The following is a 17,172-nucleotide window of genomic DNA, read 5'->3' as shown; positions in this document are numbered from 1 at the left end:
ATATAGATAATTTTCTACATTAATGACAGAAAAACAGACCCTATAATTTTATGAATATATAAGAGATAAAATTATTTTCTGTAATAAGAAATATTGAATCTTATAATAATGGATTTTATAAGAGTTATGTTGTAGAAAAAGTGATTGTGTAATGTTATAGAGATTCGTTTTGCGTGTCGTAATCTTTTTTTTTTCAAAAAATATAGACCCCACAAAATATTATGTGTGTAAAAAAATTAACTGTATTATGTTAAATGACAAATACAAACTCCTACAATAATTGCCCATAATACCAAATCACCAATCACACATAACTGTCCATTGCTAACTAACGTGGCATTTTTCAATTGGGTCGTCCAGATTTGCGGATCATATAGTGTCCCACACCAAATTTTTCTGCGCCATCAATAATTTTTGTATTCAAAAGTCTCAGTGATAGGTGCTACTTTGGGACATGGGGTGACTTGCGAAATATCCAGTATATTACAAAAGTAGGTACACAAAAGTAGGTACACTATATTTATAGGAGCGCGCCACATCAACTGCTATTTTATTGTAGAGAAAAACAATAATTTTTATATTTTACACTATATATTATCAATAATATATAGAGGTAGGATTATTTGACATTAATATTAAATTTTAAATTTGACATTTCATCTGAGAGTCGTTAGATCAAAAAAGATCAACGGCTTTGATTTGTAAGCATGTGACATCGTTAATCTTTTTTGATCTAACAGCTTTCAGATGAGATGTCAAATTTAAAATTTGACACCGGTGTCAAAAAAAATCCTGATATATAATATAAATATACCGTCCAATCCAATAATTGATGCATCTATAATACAGAAGCTGCGCTCGGGTGCTTTGTTATTTTCATAAATTCATTAAATGCGAACTGGCAAACGGAAAACCTCATGTAACGCATGCACTTAGTTAATTCTGCTTGCTTTATTTGGTAGAATTCATCGGGAGCTTGTAATTTTCATGTTTATTCTAGTTTGGTATACATTCAATATATATATATATATATATATATATATATATATATATATATATATATATATATATATATATATATAAATAAGAGGACGGATTAGGGTTTTTTTTTTTTTTTAGGTTCACTAAAAATCAAATTATTTGAAGTACCACCCGCAGGTCTTTTTATCACTGAGTAAAAATAAAAGGCGAAAGAATAATTCTTTTTCCTTGTTTAATATTATTTAATGAAAATAAGTAAAAGTTCCCTTTAATTATTATATTTTATTGGGGAAAAAAAACGCATGCAAATGCACAGTGAGACCCACAAAATTATTATCTTTCTTTCCTTTTCCGTCCTTTTCTGTCCTTTCTTAAATCTTAATGATGCAAAAATAGTAAGATTCACAAAAAAGTTATCTCTGCAAATTCTTTCTTTTATCTTTCTTTTCTTTCAATTTCAAAAATTTGATTCCAAACAATTACACATGGAGAAGATGGTCGGACAGGGAAAAAATCGTTTAAATAAATCAAATTTATTAGATGTAGAAATAATAAAATAATTTAACATTAATTTGCACATATTTTATTCCTTTCTGCGATCAAAATATCGAGAGAGAAAAATCATCTATTATTTTTTCTATTAAATAATACCAACCAAACGGGTGATGCCTCCTTCATTTTCAATTGTAACCATTCTCTCCATGTTAGAGAGGGTCTCATTGTGGGACTAGAAGCCTCTCGTAAGGGAATTTTTTTTTCAATGTAGCGGATGTATAGTACATCCCTTCAAAAAAGGAAATTTTTTAGGATTGAGATGATAATATAAATCAAAAGAAGAATTTAAATGGAAATCTTTTTTCCACTTTTAGGAGGAAAAAAAAGTATCCACGTGAGCACTCGTGTTAAACTATAGATTTGTTCTCCTCATCACTCATCAGGAATGTGGGCTCCTAGCAAGCTTGCTCGGATATATATAGCCATTAACACCAAACACAACACACCAAATAATTGATTCCACCACGTGTGTGAATTGACAAATATTAATTTTATAAATATATATATTTTTTTTGCATTTATGACATCTTTTTTTTTTTTTTTACTTTTAGTATTTTAAATTTATTTTAAGTCTTCCCTAATTCGAGTAGAGTGAATATTCCTCTAGGAAGCTAAGTTCTCCAAACACTTTTTTTTTTCTATTCACAAGATTTTAATGTAAAATCTCCTTTTTAAAAAAAACTCCTTTAATTCCGACCAAATGCGTTGCTATTACTTTTGATTATGAGAATAATATTTTTATATTACAAAAGATAATTTTATCTCTTATAAACACATATAAATATATGAGATCCATGTGGGTTCATATAAAATGAAGAGAAAGGAAAAAAAAATAAATTTCATATATATAAAAAATAAAATTATCTGAGAAACACTAATTTCTTTTGATTTTTGGTACTTCAGAATAGAATTTGTACTAGACGACAAGTTTATAAAAGAAACGTGTTAAAGTAAAGGAAACCAGGCGCCGACGCGCCGTGTTACTATTTAATAATCTTAAAATAATATATTAATTTGGGGTAATATGAATGAGAAAAAGTGTAGTATGAGCATTTCGCAAAGCCTATATAATAACTGACAATGCTGTACCTAATTGTGCATGAGAAAAGAGAACTAGAATTTCTAACATGGCAAGCTTAAGGGTTTCCATTTCTATATTGGTTCTCTATCTGAGCACTTTCATTCTCAACTCTGTTCTCTCACTTTCCAAATGCAGCACCTACCTGCCAGAGAACCACAGAGCCCTATTCATATTCGGAGACTCACTATTTGATACTGGAAACAATGATTACATCAATGCCACCACTTTTCTTCAGGCTAACTATCCCCCATATGGGGAAACTTTCTTCAACTATCCTACTGGAAGATTTTCTGATGGACGTATAATACCAGATTTCATTGGTTTGTTTTCAGTAATCATTTTACCTATTTGAAGCATATTTTTATATTTTTCTTTATGATATGAAGTTTTTACTTTAGCTTATTAATTTCTATGGTTTGGTTTGGTGAGTGTTTGCAGCTGAGTATGCAAAGTTGCCATTAATTCCACCATACCTGCATCCTGGATATCATGATGAGCACATTTATGGGGTTAATTTTGCATCTGCAGGAGCTGGGGCTCTGGTTGAAACTAATCAAGGACTGGTAAGCTAGTTAACTACAGCAACATTAAATTAAATAAATAAATAAATAATAATAAAAGGAAGGGAAGAGAAGAGAAGCTTACCCAATGAGTGCAGCTCAGTTGGTAACTTGGCGCTGAGTTAGTGGGGTTGGATATGTGTTCGATTCCCGCTGAATGCATTCTTGGGGAGGGGGCTGAACCTTTAGCCATCACTGTTCCCCCGCACTCCGGATTAGTCCCATAGCCGGCTCAAAAAGTCGAAGCTCGTGAGGATACCGGAGGGAGCCAACTCGTCTCAAAGAGATAATTAGGATTGGGTAACTCCAAAAAAAAAAAAGAGAAGCTTTATATGTGTTGTAATGTAATGGATAGTCTTTATGTAGTACATAAGTGCTATATTTTTGTTTTATTGGGATTTGGATTTTTGAGGCTCAATTTACTTTCAGTTTTTTTTTTTTTTTTTTAATAAAGAGTGAACCAAGCAATGATATTTTTCCTAGATACTGTTTGCTTCGGGAGAAAAAATTTTTTACTAAGGAAATGTAATTGATAGAGAAATGGTTGGAAAGTAAGTTTGGTAGAAAAATGTAAAAAAAGTTGTTTGGTTGATCAAAATATTACCAGTGAAATTTATTTAAATATGCAAAATCTATGTTCGGGAGAAACTTTGCACCTGTTTTTTCACTTCCCCAGTTATCTCAAAATAACGCATCTCAAGTGGTATTCTGTAACAGTAAATTTTATCCAAAAAATCAACACAAATTATTTTTCCATCTATCCTATTTGTCTAGTATTTTTTGAAAAAACCTGAACCAAACGTGATATTTTCCAATATCCACTTACACTTTCCCATCAATTTCAAAATAAACCTTCAACCAAACACTATCATTGTATTCCAAAAGATATGTAAGCTTTTGTTATTCTTTTTTCAGGTGATAGACTTAACAACTCAGGCAAATCACTTCACAGAAGTTAGCAAACAAATAAGGCAGAAACTAGGAGATGTGGAAGCCAAACAATTGCTCTCCAGAGCTGTCTATCTATTTAGCATAGGAGGCAATGATTATGGCACCCATTTCATCACAAACTCAAATAGTGCTGTGGTTCTTCCATACCCTCAACAACAATTCGTAGATTTTGTGATTGGCAATATTACAGCTGTAATCAAAGTACGCTAAGATTTGAACCCTTTGCCTCACAATTCACAATCCTACTTTTTAATTTTTAACCAACATTACAGTTGTTAGTAATTTTAATTTCGAACATTGATATAAATATTTGACCATAGGGAATATATAATGATGGTGGAAGAAAATTTGGGTTTGTAAATGTGGGTCCTTTGAATTGCTTTCCACTTCTAAGGAGGCTCGTGAATGGAACAACAATAAGTGCATGCCAGGAAGAAGCAGCTTCGGCACTTGCAAGACTACACAATAATGCTTTTCCCAAAATGCTTCAGAAGCTTGAGAAACAGCTAGAAGGGTTCAGATACTCAATTACTGACTTCTACAATGCACTTATTGAAGTAATGACTAACTCTTCAAATTATGGTATGCACTGAAACTCTATATATTGTTATGAGTTGATTGTTTGTCATGTTACTAGGATATAAGATTTTGTCTTGTCACTTTTTTATAAATTTTTCATAAATTCATCGGCTAACGTGAAGAGAAAAAAAAAGTAATTTTAATATTATAACTATGTACTCTCCGAAATACATAGTTATAAGAAGGTGACTGGATACCAGATGGATCTTATTAATATTATTTATTCATTATAGATTTGTTTAGAAGCTGCATCATCTTTGTTATGATAATAGTTTTGTATTTGATATTTTGTTGGTAAGGTTTCATAGAGGGTAATGAAGCTTGTTGTGGAGGTGGTGCTTACAGAGGAGATTATAGTTGTGGAGGGAAAAGGGGAATTGAAGAATATGAACTATGTAACAATGTTAATGAGTATGTGTTCTTTGACTCTCTTCATCCCACGGAGAGGGCTGCTGAACATTTCGCCAAGATAATGTGGAATGGTAACAGAGATGTTGAACCTTACAATTTGAAGCACTTGTTTCACTACGGTTGGGACGAGTCCATTTTTGACACATATTATGGGTCAAGTATGGGTGACTTTGAAATGTCATAGATCCATGGAATAAGCTCATTTTGCATTTAGCCCAACCCGTCTCAAATCCATTTAGCCCAACAAGTTTACAACTACGTACTATAGGAGAGATGAAATATGAAAATGCGTGGCATTGCCAAGTTAAGATTGGCAGATTATAAACTCAACACTGCAGTTTTGGTAGTACGATTCTAGTTAATATTATTTTTATTATTTAGTTTAGGTTCTATATTTGTGTAAATTGTTGTACATGAGAAAAAAATTTCAGAGCTCTAGAACCACAAATAATATGGTGATTTTTTTTTTTCAAAATGAAAAAAGTGATTCCATTTAAATCTCTCAATTTTTCTATTTTTAGAAGTGAGCATAAAAAAAGCATTCGTTTAACATATACATGTGCAATATCCCTGTATTGCTAAAAAAAAAGGAAAAAATTGTTTTTTTTTTCAATTGCAATGGAAAATTCAAAAAAGTAAAAAAGATGAAAATTTTAAAAAAATAACAATTTTTTTTTTTAAAAAGTACTTCATTAACTTTTTTCCAAAATCAATTTAAATGAACCTAAAAATACTTTAAAAAAGACGTAATTTTGAATACTCCATTATATATAAAAAATACGTTGAGTGAAATTTTATACATCAAATCAAAATTTAATTTTTGCAATTTACAGTTTCCTTTATAAATTTTTTCTTTAAAATAAATTTTGGTGGCCACTATATCTTCATTGTATTGAAAATTTAAAATAAAATTAATGCAGTTTTTCAAAAAAGAAAAAGAAAATATAAATGTACGTTGGTATTATTCTATCTCCTTTTTTTTTATGTTATTCTCTTTTTGTGAGATTAGTTCATACTTTTGAATGAGTGATTCGTGTTCAAAGTAAGAGTAAATTAAAATTAATCTTACAGTAATAAATATTGTTAACAAATATTTTTTTTAAATGCTACTTTTTTTTTGCGAAAATTCAAAGTTTTTACTTTTTATATTAAAAAGTTGACATATATGGTCATCATGGAAAATACTTGTGAAGGCCATTAAATTTATTTAAAAAATTAAGGCAATACTCGAATGAGTAAAATTATTTATTTGAAAATCTGGATCAAGAGGATTTATGCTCTTTTCCAGATTCACCCAATGGAATTTTTTTACAGTATTTAGCTGATTTAAGTGATTTGGATAGAACTCGTTGTATTTCTTCTTCTTAGCCTGTTGGGCATTCCCAAACAGGATACCAAAAAAAATATTTATTTTTAATTTTTTTTTCTCAATTTGAATTCTTCTTTTTTATTTTATACCGAAAATTTAGAATAAAAAAACTCATTCACTTACCTCATTATGAAAAAGCATTATTTATATACTATTATATAAAAGATTCACTAATTGTTTTCAATATTTAATATAAGTGACAAAATATTTCTTTAAATATTATTTTTGTCTTGAAAATACAAATTGAAGTCCAATTTTTATTGACTTTATTCATTTATTTAAATATAAGTTTTTTAATTACTTCGACTTTTTTGAAAAATATAAATAGGTTTAATAGTATGAAAAAATGAAAAATACAATTTTTTATAACTAATATACATATCTAGTGTTTATCTCAAAGGAAACAAATATACTTCTTTCATTAACCATAAATGAAATTAAAAATTAAATTTTATTCTTATTTATATATATTCTTTTTCTCATTATATAATTATTTATAAATATATTAATTTAGTGATGCGATTAGTAATATAACAAAAGTTTCTTCTTTCAAGCCCATCTCTAGTAAGACTTATAGGTTTTATGATAATATTATTACGAGATAAAATATTAGAATCGCAAATCCTTCTCAAAATTTTATAAAACCAACTGAATTTTAAAATAAAATATAACAATTAAAAACCAACTGAAGTACATTTAATCATTCAATTCATTCTTCATCTAACATTTCTTAAATTAATCTTATTCTTTATATATATATATATATATATATATATATATATGTTATTCTCTTTTTGTGAGATTAGTTCATACTTTTGAATGAGGGTGACTCGTGTTCAAAGTAAGAGTGAATTACAATTAATCTTACAGTAATAAATATTTTTAACAAATATTTTTTTTAAATGCTATTTTGTGTGTGACAAATTCACAGTTTTTATATTAAAAAGTTAACATATATGGCCATCATGGAAAATACTTGTGAAGGCCATTAAATTTATTTGAAAATTAAGGCCATACTCGAAAGAGTAAAATTATTTTATTTTTAATTTTTTTTTTCTCAATTTGAATTCTTCTTTTTTACTTTATACCGAAAATTTAGAATAAAAAAACTCATTCACTTACCTCATTATGAAAAAGCATAATTTATATACTATTATATAAAAAATTCACTAATAATTGTTTTCAATATTTAATATAAGTGACAAAATATTTCTTTAAATATTATTTTTGTCTTGAATATACAAATTGAAGTCCAATTATTATTTATTTTATTCATTTCTTTTAATATAAGTTTGTTAATTACTTGGACTTTTAAAATTTATAAATAGGTTTAATAGTATGAAAAATATGAAAAATACAATTTTTTTATAACTATACATATCTAGTATTTATCTCAAAGGAAACAAGTATACATCTTTCGTTATCAATAAATGAAATTAAAAATTGTTTTATTATTATTTATATATGTTCTTTTTCTCATTATATAAGTATTTACAAATATATTAATTTAGTGATATAACTAGCCAAAATAACAAGCCAAAATAACAAAAAATTATTCTTTCAAGCCCATCTCTGGTAAGACTTATAGGTCTTATGATAATATTATTACGAGATAAAATGTTAGAATCATAAATCCTTTTCAACCTAGGTTTAAATCAAGTTATAAGCCTTTTGATGAATCAATTAATGAGCATATATATATCGACTTCAAAGATCTGTTCTTTTTGGGCAGACAAATCACCTAGACCAATGCACCTCCAATAATTTTATTTCAGACAAGCTTCCAATTAAAACACAAAATAACTCCCTTTAGGCAGGAAATTGCATGAAATAACAAGAAGCTTTTCTCAAATTTAGAAAGAAATTTACATGACAAATAAATCAATTCTACTTTAGTGGTAATACCTATAGTAATTCATAGAAACTATTACAAATCTTGGTTCCACAAGAAGGTGCAATACCTTTATTGATCACGAGTTCAAATACAATAGCATTCTCTAATTTTTTTTGCATTTAAACAGTTCAAGCGGAAGCATACAGCTCAATGAATAAAAAAATATTCTATAAATTATACATCTCTATTTCTTATAATTTGACATAGTCAATAATTCAACAATGGCATGATTGTTGTTAATTGTAAAAATAATTAATTGGTATACACAATGCAACAAGACTAAATTTGGGCAACAACAAAATAATTTATATATCATAAACCTCCTTTGGGCAGGGATATAATATACAAGTATTTTCCATCACATAAAGATTTGAACAACAAGGAGAATTACATACATTTATAAAAATTCATCCTTTTGGCAGACAAATTTTTAAATTATACATATTTCTCCATAATACCACATCAATTTAAAAATAATTTATCCCCTTTGTGCAGATAAATACTTTTAAATTACGTAATCTTATTAATAATTTCTTCATGAAATTTCCCAAATTATTATATGTAACAACCACTTTGGGCATGTTATTTAACATATAATAATTCAATATAATAGATCAACAACAATGCTCAATAACATGAAACACTTAAAAACATGTGTTTCTAACAACATAAATCGCTTCACAAATCACAACATGTGTTTCCAAAAATCATATTGCATTTGTCAATCCAACAAATTTTGTCAAAATAAAATAAAATAAAAATCCAGCATTTAACATTAGATTATAAGACCAAAAATACTAATTACGCTTAAGTAGTAGAAAATTATATATAATTGTCTAAAATTTATCCTCGTTGGGCATATAAATTTTATAAATTATATATTTCCATAATTCCAACATAAAGGCATCACATGTAATTTTTAAAAATTTATCTCACAAGAATTTTTATTATATTTGCATGATGAATTATAATTAATGTCACGCCATTTATGTGATCCAAAGACTCTTAATATATAATTGAAATAATTAAGGGTGCTGAGAGTAATCCCTAATTAAATGAAATTAAATTATATGGATCACTTGATGTTAATTTCCAAATCCAAATTATTGCTTCAAACCCTAGGCAATAATACCAAAATATTCAAATTATTCATCTCAATATTGTTTGTATAAGGAAACATTAATTAATACGTACAATCAAATCATTATAATACATGACATAAAAACTTGCTTAATTTAATTCACACGGTGCATAAATATTAACCTTCAGACATGGGTTCAGAATCTGTTATACCCATTTACTTTCATTTTGCCACATGCAATTAATGCCAAATTATATAGTAGTTTTACTCCCTTTTATTCAATAAAATGATCCAATAGCACCGCCAAATAGAGTAAATATTAACTCTTATAAGTTAAGTTATAATAAAAAATCTCAATTAATGTAAAATATGATTAATTGCAGTCAATCCATTGTCAGTCACAAGTCACGATACAATACACTGCAATCAATAAGCCTAAAAACATTGCAGTGCCAAAAACCAATGACATTGAACTAGTCATAAATGATGCACTTACAATTGACCCATTGTACATGGCACAATCATTAATTCAAGAAGCTCGTAATCGACTAAAGTTGTGGCCCAATAAGTATGACCCAATTGTTGCAAAAGACAATAATTTGAAATATAACAAATTACAATCAAATTCAAGTCCCAATAAAGTAGCAGATGTGATTATGATTTGTTTGAGAAGAAAAAGAAAGCAACATATTTGACGTGATTTGATATTCAAGATTTGAGATATATTTTGAATTATTTATTTGTAATTTTTAGATGTTAATTATTCTTATATTTATTTTAGGAAGTTTTATTATTTTTAAAATTTTATATTTTGAATTTTGAATCAATTTGTAATTAGTCTATAAAAGAATGCTTATGACCCTTATTTTAGGAGTTGAATATTTTATTATTTAATTTGTTAATAGAAATTGAGAACATGAGGGTTGCTCTTTTATTGAAAATTCCAACTTTCTGTTTAGCCACTTTTCTATGCAATTAAATAAAATATTGAACAACCATATAGCCAAATGAAATATGAAACCAATTTCACTAAATCCAAAATGTGAAATGTGAAAATCCACTAAAATGTACTAAAATGTTTCAAAAAGGACAAAGTTTATTAATTATGGGACCTACCCATGTGAACATATTTCACAAAAATATACAAAACTCCAAATGGTTTTCATTTGTCTCGCTAAAGTCAAAATCAAAGGTCCAATAATTTAGAGGTCCAAATCAGATATGAAATCTAAATTACGAAAAATAACATGACAACGATGCTAATACTAAATATGAATTAAAAAAGAAAATATCAACTGTGAAGTACAAAAATGTAAACATCATGTTTCTGAAACTATTTACTAAAAGCAAAGTTTCACTAAAACCAAATTGTGAAATGCAACAATGAAATATTCAATAAATAATTTACCAATATTAAAATAAAAATCAAAATAATATATGATATCAGAAGTAGTGTCCAATTCACACTAAAAATGCCAATATGCAAAAATGGGATCCTGATTCTAAAATCTGAGGCCCAACCTTAAATGCAACCCACGTTGATTTATCACTAACAAAAACTAATCAAAACAGTAAAAATAAAAAACGCTAATCATGGTAACTATAACTAGAAATGCGAAACAATAATCGAAAACAATGTTTCATGAAAATCACGAATTCAATACCGGAATCATGATCAGCGCAAACTGCTCTAACAATTCACGTTTCATGGAGAGTAACATGACAACAAAATCTAAAATATCAAAAAGGCAAAATAAGCTGCAAACGAAGATGTTTACAAAATCCAATAATCAAACAAAAATCCAAAAGCTGATGATTTCACAAAATTCAAAAGTGACAAAAAAACACACACACACTTAAAAGTTACCGTCAATCAAATTTCACTAAAGGCACGTTTGAAAAAAATCGAAATAAAATGAAAATGTGCACAAGCATTATGGATGTGAATTTTAATCAAGATAACAGTATAAAAAAAACTGCAACTACCGTTTCACCAAAATATTTTATTAAAACCAAAAATAAATCATGTAATAGTGAAAAACCGAATGTGAAACCAAAAGTGTAATTCAGGTCACTATTAATGAACAGCCCAACATTAATACAATTTGAATATGTAACCACAAAATGCATATCAAAATGGAAATTATATGTGTGAAATAATTTCTTGAATATATTGAGTAAAAGTGAAAAAGTGTGTACAATACAAGCCAAGTGTGGCTTTTATACAGAAACCTAAGAAAGGAAAGTAAGCTGACTCAGCTAACTAAGTTAACTAAAAATAGTTACAACTAATTAACTTACTCACTAACAAACTAACAGATCGAAGTTAATGCACGCGTACATAAGTTAGTTGAACTAACTGTACAATGAGCTACTAAACAGAAAACTAAAGCTAACTGAGTCCTGATGCTGTGCTTCATGATGGGCCTGAACTTGGGCTTGATTCATGATGGACTGGATCCACAATATGAGAAATGGATGTTGTCACCCCCCGCAAGCTGGACTATGGAGGTCAGAAAAACCCAAACGAGAGACAAGATGATTAAAGGGAGAAGGATGGAGTGCCTTTGTGAAAACGTTAGCAAGTTGCATGGAGGAGGAAACAAGGAGTAGATGTAATAGGCCAGCTTGAATTTTCTCGCGTGTGATGTGACAATCAAGCTCAATATGCTTGGATCGTTCATGGAAGGTAGGATTATGTGCGAGGTAGATGGCAGACTGATTATCACAGTACACAGAAGCTGGACGAAGAACAGGGATCTGCAAGTCACGAAGGAGATAGCAAAGCCATTGTATCTCACACGTGAGGGCAGCCAGGGCACGATACTCAGCCTTCGAGGAGAAGCGAGACACGGTTGTCTGCTTCTTGGACTTCCAAGAGATTAGGGAAGACCCAAGGAACATGCAGAACCCAGTAACGGACCTCCTGGTGTCGGGGCAACAAGCCCAGTCAGAATCTGCAAAGACGCTGAGAAGCAGTTCATTATTGGCAGGGAAGAAAAGGCCCTTGGCTGGAGCTAGCTTGAGATATTTGAGGACTCGAAGAGCTGTAGTGTAATGGATGTCAGTAGGGCTGGAAATGAACTGACTCAGTTGTTGAACTGAGTAAGTGATGTCAGGACGGGTTATAGTTAAGTACAACAGCCGACCAACCAATCGACGGTAAGGCCCATCATCCTGCAGTCGAGAACCCAGATCACGACGAAGCTTAGTCGAGGGATCCATGGGCGTGGAGACAGGTTTCATAGCCAGGAGGCCACTGTCTGAAAGAAGCTCCAACGCATATTTACGCTGGTTAAGGACGATACCTTGTTTGGAACGAGAAATTTCCAATCCCAAAAAGAAACGGAGTGTTCCTAGGTCCTTGATTTTAAATTCATCGTCAAGGAACCTCTTAACATGACGAATTTCAGCCAAGTTATCTCCAGCAAGAACTATATCGTCAACGTAAATGAGCAGAGCTTTAAAACTGGAATTCTCAAAACGGACAAAGAGACTGTGATCTGCCGAAGACTGAGTGTATCCCATAGAAAGAAGTGCAGTGGATAAACGAGCATATCACTGCCTACTCGCCTGCTTCAAGCCATAAATCGACTTCTGAAGCTTACAAACTTTGGTAGGACCAGAGACATGAAGGTCAGGAGGCACATCCATGTAGACTTCCTCATGCAAGTTGCCATGGAGGAACGCATTGTTTACGTCCAATTGTTCCAAGAACCAGTTCTTGCTAGCAGCTAAAGCAAGCAGCATGCGTACAGTCGTCATCTTCGCAACAGGGCTGAAGGTATCGAAATAATCAATGCCCTCCATTTGAGTATACCCTTTGGCCACCAAACGAGCCATATGTCGTTCAATGGTGCCATCTGAGTGGAACTTTGTCTTGTAAACCCATTTATAGCCAATGCTTCGCTTTCCTTGGGGGAGATCAACAAGAACCCACGTTTTGTTTTGCTCAAGAGCAGCGACTTCCTTTTGCATGGCATCCTTCCAGCAATCTAACTTGGAAGCCTGAATATAAGTCTTTGGCTCACATTGAGAAGTGATATTAAGACAGAAATGCTTGTAACCAAGAGAACATCTGTCATAGGAAACAACATCAGATAATGGGAAATGGACATAAGGACTGGTCAGAGAAGTACCTGAACACGATTGATTGGATGAGTCTGATGCAACAGATAAACTACAGTGGTAATCCCTCAAATAGGATGAAGGTCCTCTGGTGCGGCTAGAGTGTCTAGGAGGTACGGTTTGTGTATTATGGGCTGGCTCTTGTGGATTATGGGCTGGCTCTAGTGTAGCAGGTAATATAGGTAAAAGGTCAGGATGGGGCAGTATGGGTGTAATAGGTATATCAGTAGGGTAGGTATCATATAAGTCTGGTGGTGGACCCGTGATAATAGGTTGGCTTGCAGCAGTGGAAGGAACAAAATGAACTGGATCCACAATATTGAGAAATAGGAAGTGGTGCTCAAAGAAAACCACATTTCTAGAAAAAGTGAGTGATCGTGACATAAATCAAGTAGAACATAGCCTTTTACCCCTGCTGTATAACCCAGAAAAACAGCCTTTCGAGCCCATGGGGAAAATTTTGTTCGATGAGAAGTATAGGTTGATGCATAACATAAACAACCAAACACTTTGAGATTACTGAGTATGGCTGGTTGGTGATAAAGCATTGTAAATAGACTCTTGTTCTGTAAAAGTGGTGTGGGCAACAAGTTGATTAAGTAAGCAGCATGTAGGACTGCATATAACCAATATGTAAGGGGAACTTTGCTTTGAAACATGAGGGTTCTTGCTATGTTAAGTAAATGTTGATGCTTCCTTTCAACAATACCATTCTGCTGAGGAGTCTCTACACAACTCCTTTGATGTAATATACCCTTAGATTGATAGAAATTTTCCATGTAAAACTCAGGTCCATTATCACTCCTAATGACCTTAAGGGAAGAGTTGAATTGATTCTCCATGAGAATGATGAAATTTCAAAGGCAATTAGGAGTTTCACTCTTGGTTTTCATAGGGATTACCCATGTATATCGGGTGTAGTCATCCACCAGTGTTAAAAAATACTTATGGCCATGCACAGACGGTACCATATAGGGACCCCATATATCTACATGCAATAAGTCAAAAAACTGCTTTGTATTGCTATTGCTTATGGGAAATGATAAACGTCTTTGTTTTGCGTACTGACAGGCATCACAAGGAGAGATGTGTACATTTGGAATGAAAGGCAATTGCACTGACATTTCTTTCAATAAATTGGAAGAAATATGGCCTAGTCTAAGATGCCATAATAAGGAAACATCAATAGAACTAGGAACAGGCTTATTGCAACTAAAAACTTCAGATCTGCAGGTGCTGAGAGTCCATTCTGCAGGTTCTTTATTGGGCTTATTTTGGATGAAAGGTTGTGGGGAAGAGGTCTTTATCACATATAGTCCATCCATTGCTTCAGCTGAACCAATCGTCGCTCTGGTTTGGATCTGTTTTATGACACAAGAAGAATTACAAAAGATTAGATAACATGGTACATTCTTCGTAAGCTTTGCAACAGAAATCAGGTTAACTCGAAAACTTGGCACATAAAGAACATTGACTAAATTCAAATGAGAAGAAATGTGTATTGTTCCAGAGAATAAGGCTAAATTTCGTGAACCATCAGGGAGGGAAATGGAGATTGGATCAATCCTTTGGAGATTCACAAAAGTAGAACGAACGAAGCACACATGATCTGTGGCTCCTGTATCCAGGAACCACATAACAGATCTGTTACCTGATGTATAATTGGAAGTAGCATTCAGGACTGAAGTCTGGATCATATTGGTTGAAGATGTAGGAATTTCTGTGTTGATCTTTGATGAGTGTAAAGCATTAAGCAATCAATCATATTGCTTGTGTGTCATGGAAACCAAGTCCTTCATTTCTTCTTGGTCTTGTGCTGAAGTATCAGCTACATCATTCATCGATACACAGTTAGCAGCATTTCTTGGCTTAAATCCTGGAGGAAAGCCATGTTTACGATAACAAGTGTCCACTGTATGATTCTGTCTCCCACAGAATGTACAGATCTTGGTATAGCCTCTTCCTTGGCCACAGTTGCCACGGCCTCTTCCTCTACTTAGAAAGCCACTTCTTCGTGCATTCATATCAGCCACAGTATTGCTGTTACTAGCAAACATTTTTGATTCATTGACAGCAACATTCTGTCCTTCTCCTAACATCTGTCTTTCTTGTTGAACCACCATCGAAAATACACGATTCACATTCGGTAAAGGATCAATTAACATAATCTGAGAGCGAACGTGAGAATACTGTTCGTTCAGACCTTTTAAGAACCTTATGATGTGATCTCGCTCTCTGTGGTTTCTCGTCAGCTGATATCCTCCACATTGACATGGAGCAGCACATCTACAATTGGGGAGAGGCTTCAAATTATCGAGCTCATCCCACATACTCTTAATATCTGTAAAAAAATCAGTAACTGAGCGTTCTCCTTGTTGCATCTTGTAAATGTCCTCTTGCAAATCAGAAACACGAAAGATATCCGATTGAGAGAACCTATCTTGGAGGTCAATCCAGGCATCACGAGCCTTATCTATCCATAGAATGGATTTTGCAATCGATTCACTAATAGAACGGTGAATCCAGGCAAGCACAATCGTATTACACCGTCTCCAAGCACTGAATGTAGGATCTGCATCAGGTGGAGCTTGAATGGATCCATCTATGAATCCCAGCTTGTTCTTTGATAGCAACGCCATACTCATTGTTCGCGCCCAATTGTGGTAGTTCTTTCCATCAAGAATCAGATTCACTAATACCAACGCATGGCTTTCATTAGGATGAAGAAAAAACGAATTTGCAGGGTTTGTAAGAAAATCTAGAAGTCCTTCTTGATTTGCCATTGTTCAATCAGAGATTGAAAATTTGTAGCGGAAGAGTGGGGTACCAGAGCAAAGCTCTGATACCATGTGAAATAATTTCTTGAATATATTGAGTAAAAGTGAAAAAGTGTGTACAATACAAGCCAAGTGTGGCTTTTATATAGAAACCTAAGAAAGGAAAGTAAGCTGACTCAACTAACTAAGCTAACTAAAAATAGTTACAACTAATTAACTTACTCACTAACAAACTAACAGATCGAAGTTAATGCACACGTACATAAGTTAGTTGAACTAACTGTACAATGAGCTACTGAACAGAAAACTAAAGTAACTGAGTCCTGATGCTGTGCTTCATGATGGGCCTGAACTTGGACCCGAACTTGGGCTTGATTCATGATGGACTGGATCCACAATATGAGAAATGGATGTTGTCAATATGTTCACGCAAGCTAATATGGTGAAACAAAACCAATTTTTTTTTATTAATAATATACTTATTTTAATTAAACAATTTGTTGGCAGTGGTGCAGACACCTTTTCGTTAGATGCTACAATTCTTGCATAAAAGCTTTATATTTGACTATGTTGGCATACCATGGCAGAAATAAAATTTAGATATACGAACAAGGTAAACAAAGTGGAATGATCAAAAAATCATTTTTTTTGGTAATGACTTGTAGAACAAGAACCCTTAGATTTTCAATTCAATTAAACAAGTTGATGAACTAATGCATAAAGTTTCAACCTTTATAAATAAAATAAAACAAATTCCAATTTCTTTGATTCTATTCAACATTCTATAATCATATACACATATAGC

At 31.8% G+C, this 17,172-nt stretch overlaps 3 protein-coding genes across 3 annotated transcripts; 1 reads left to right on the top strand and 2 right to left on the bottom strand.

Annotated features, from left to right (window-relative positions):
• Positions 1 to 2,663: 2,663 nt before the first annotated feature.
• On the top strand, positions 2,664 to 5,302 carry LOC133305671 (GDSL esterase/lipase 5-like). Its single transcript, XM_061505909.1, has 5 exons — positions 2,664 to 2,937; positions 3,056 to 3,180; positions 4,093 to 4,329; positions 4,449 to 4,710; positions 5,007 to 5,302. The coding sequence occupies exons 1-5, from the start codon at positions 2,664 to 2,666 to the stop codon at positions 5,300 to 5,302; spliced, it is 1,194 nt and encodes a 397-aa protein (XP_061361893.1).
• A 6,644-nt stretch (positions 5,303 to 11,946) lies between these two features.
• LOC133305670 (uncharacterized mitochondrial protein AtMg00810-like) lies at positions 11,947 to 12,990 on the bottom strand. The gene has a single exon (XM_061505908.1). It carries the CDS (start codon positions 12,988 to 12,990, stop codon positions 11,947 to 11,949), a length of 1,044 nt encoding a protein of 347 aa, XP_061361892.1.
• Positions 12,991 to 15,347: 2,357 nt separating this feature from the next.
• LOC133305669 (uncharacterized) lies at positions 15,348 to 16,373 on the bottom strand. The gene has a single exon (XM_061505907.1). The coding sequence runs from the start codon at positions 16,371 to 16,373 to the stop codon at positions 15,348 to 15,350; it is 1,026 nt and encodes a 341-aa protein (XP_061361891.1).
• Between the last annotated feature and the right edge of the window lie 799 nt (positions 16,374 to 17,172).

This window comes from Gastrolobium bilobum, unplaced genomic scaffold (assembly GCF_033153095.1).
Source record: "Gastrolobium bilobum isolate Gb01-03AN ecotype WA unplaced genomic scaffold, APGP_CSIRO_Gbil_v1 utg7702, whole genome shotgun sequence".
Taxonomy (NCBI): domain Eukaryota; kingdom Viridiplantae; phylum Streptophyta; class Magnoliopsida; order Fabales; family Fabaceae; genus Gastrolobium; species Gastrolobium bilobum.
Note: the sequence above shows the minus strand (reverse complement) of the source record. Positions and strands in the feature narration are given on the sequence as shown.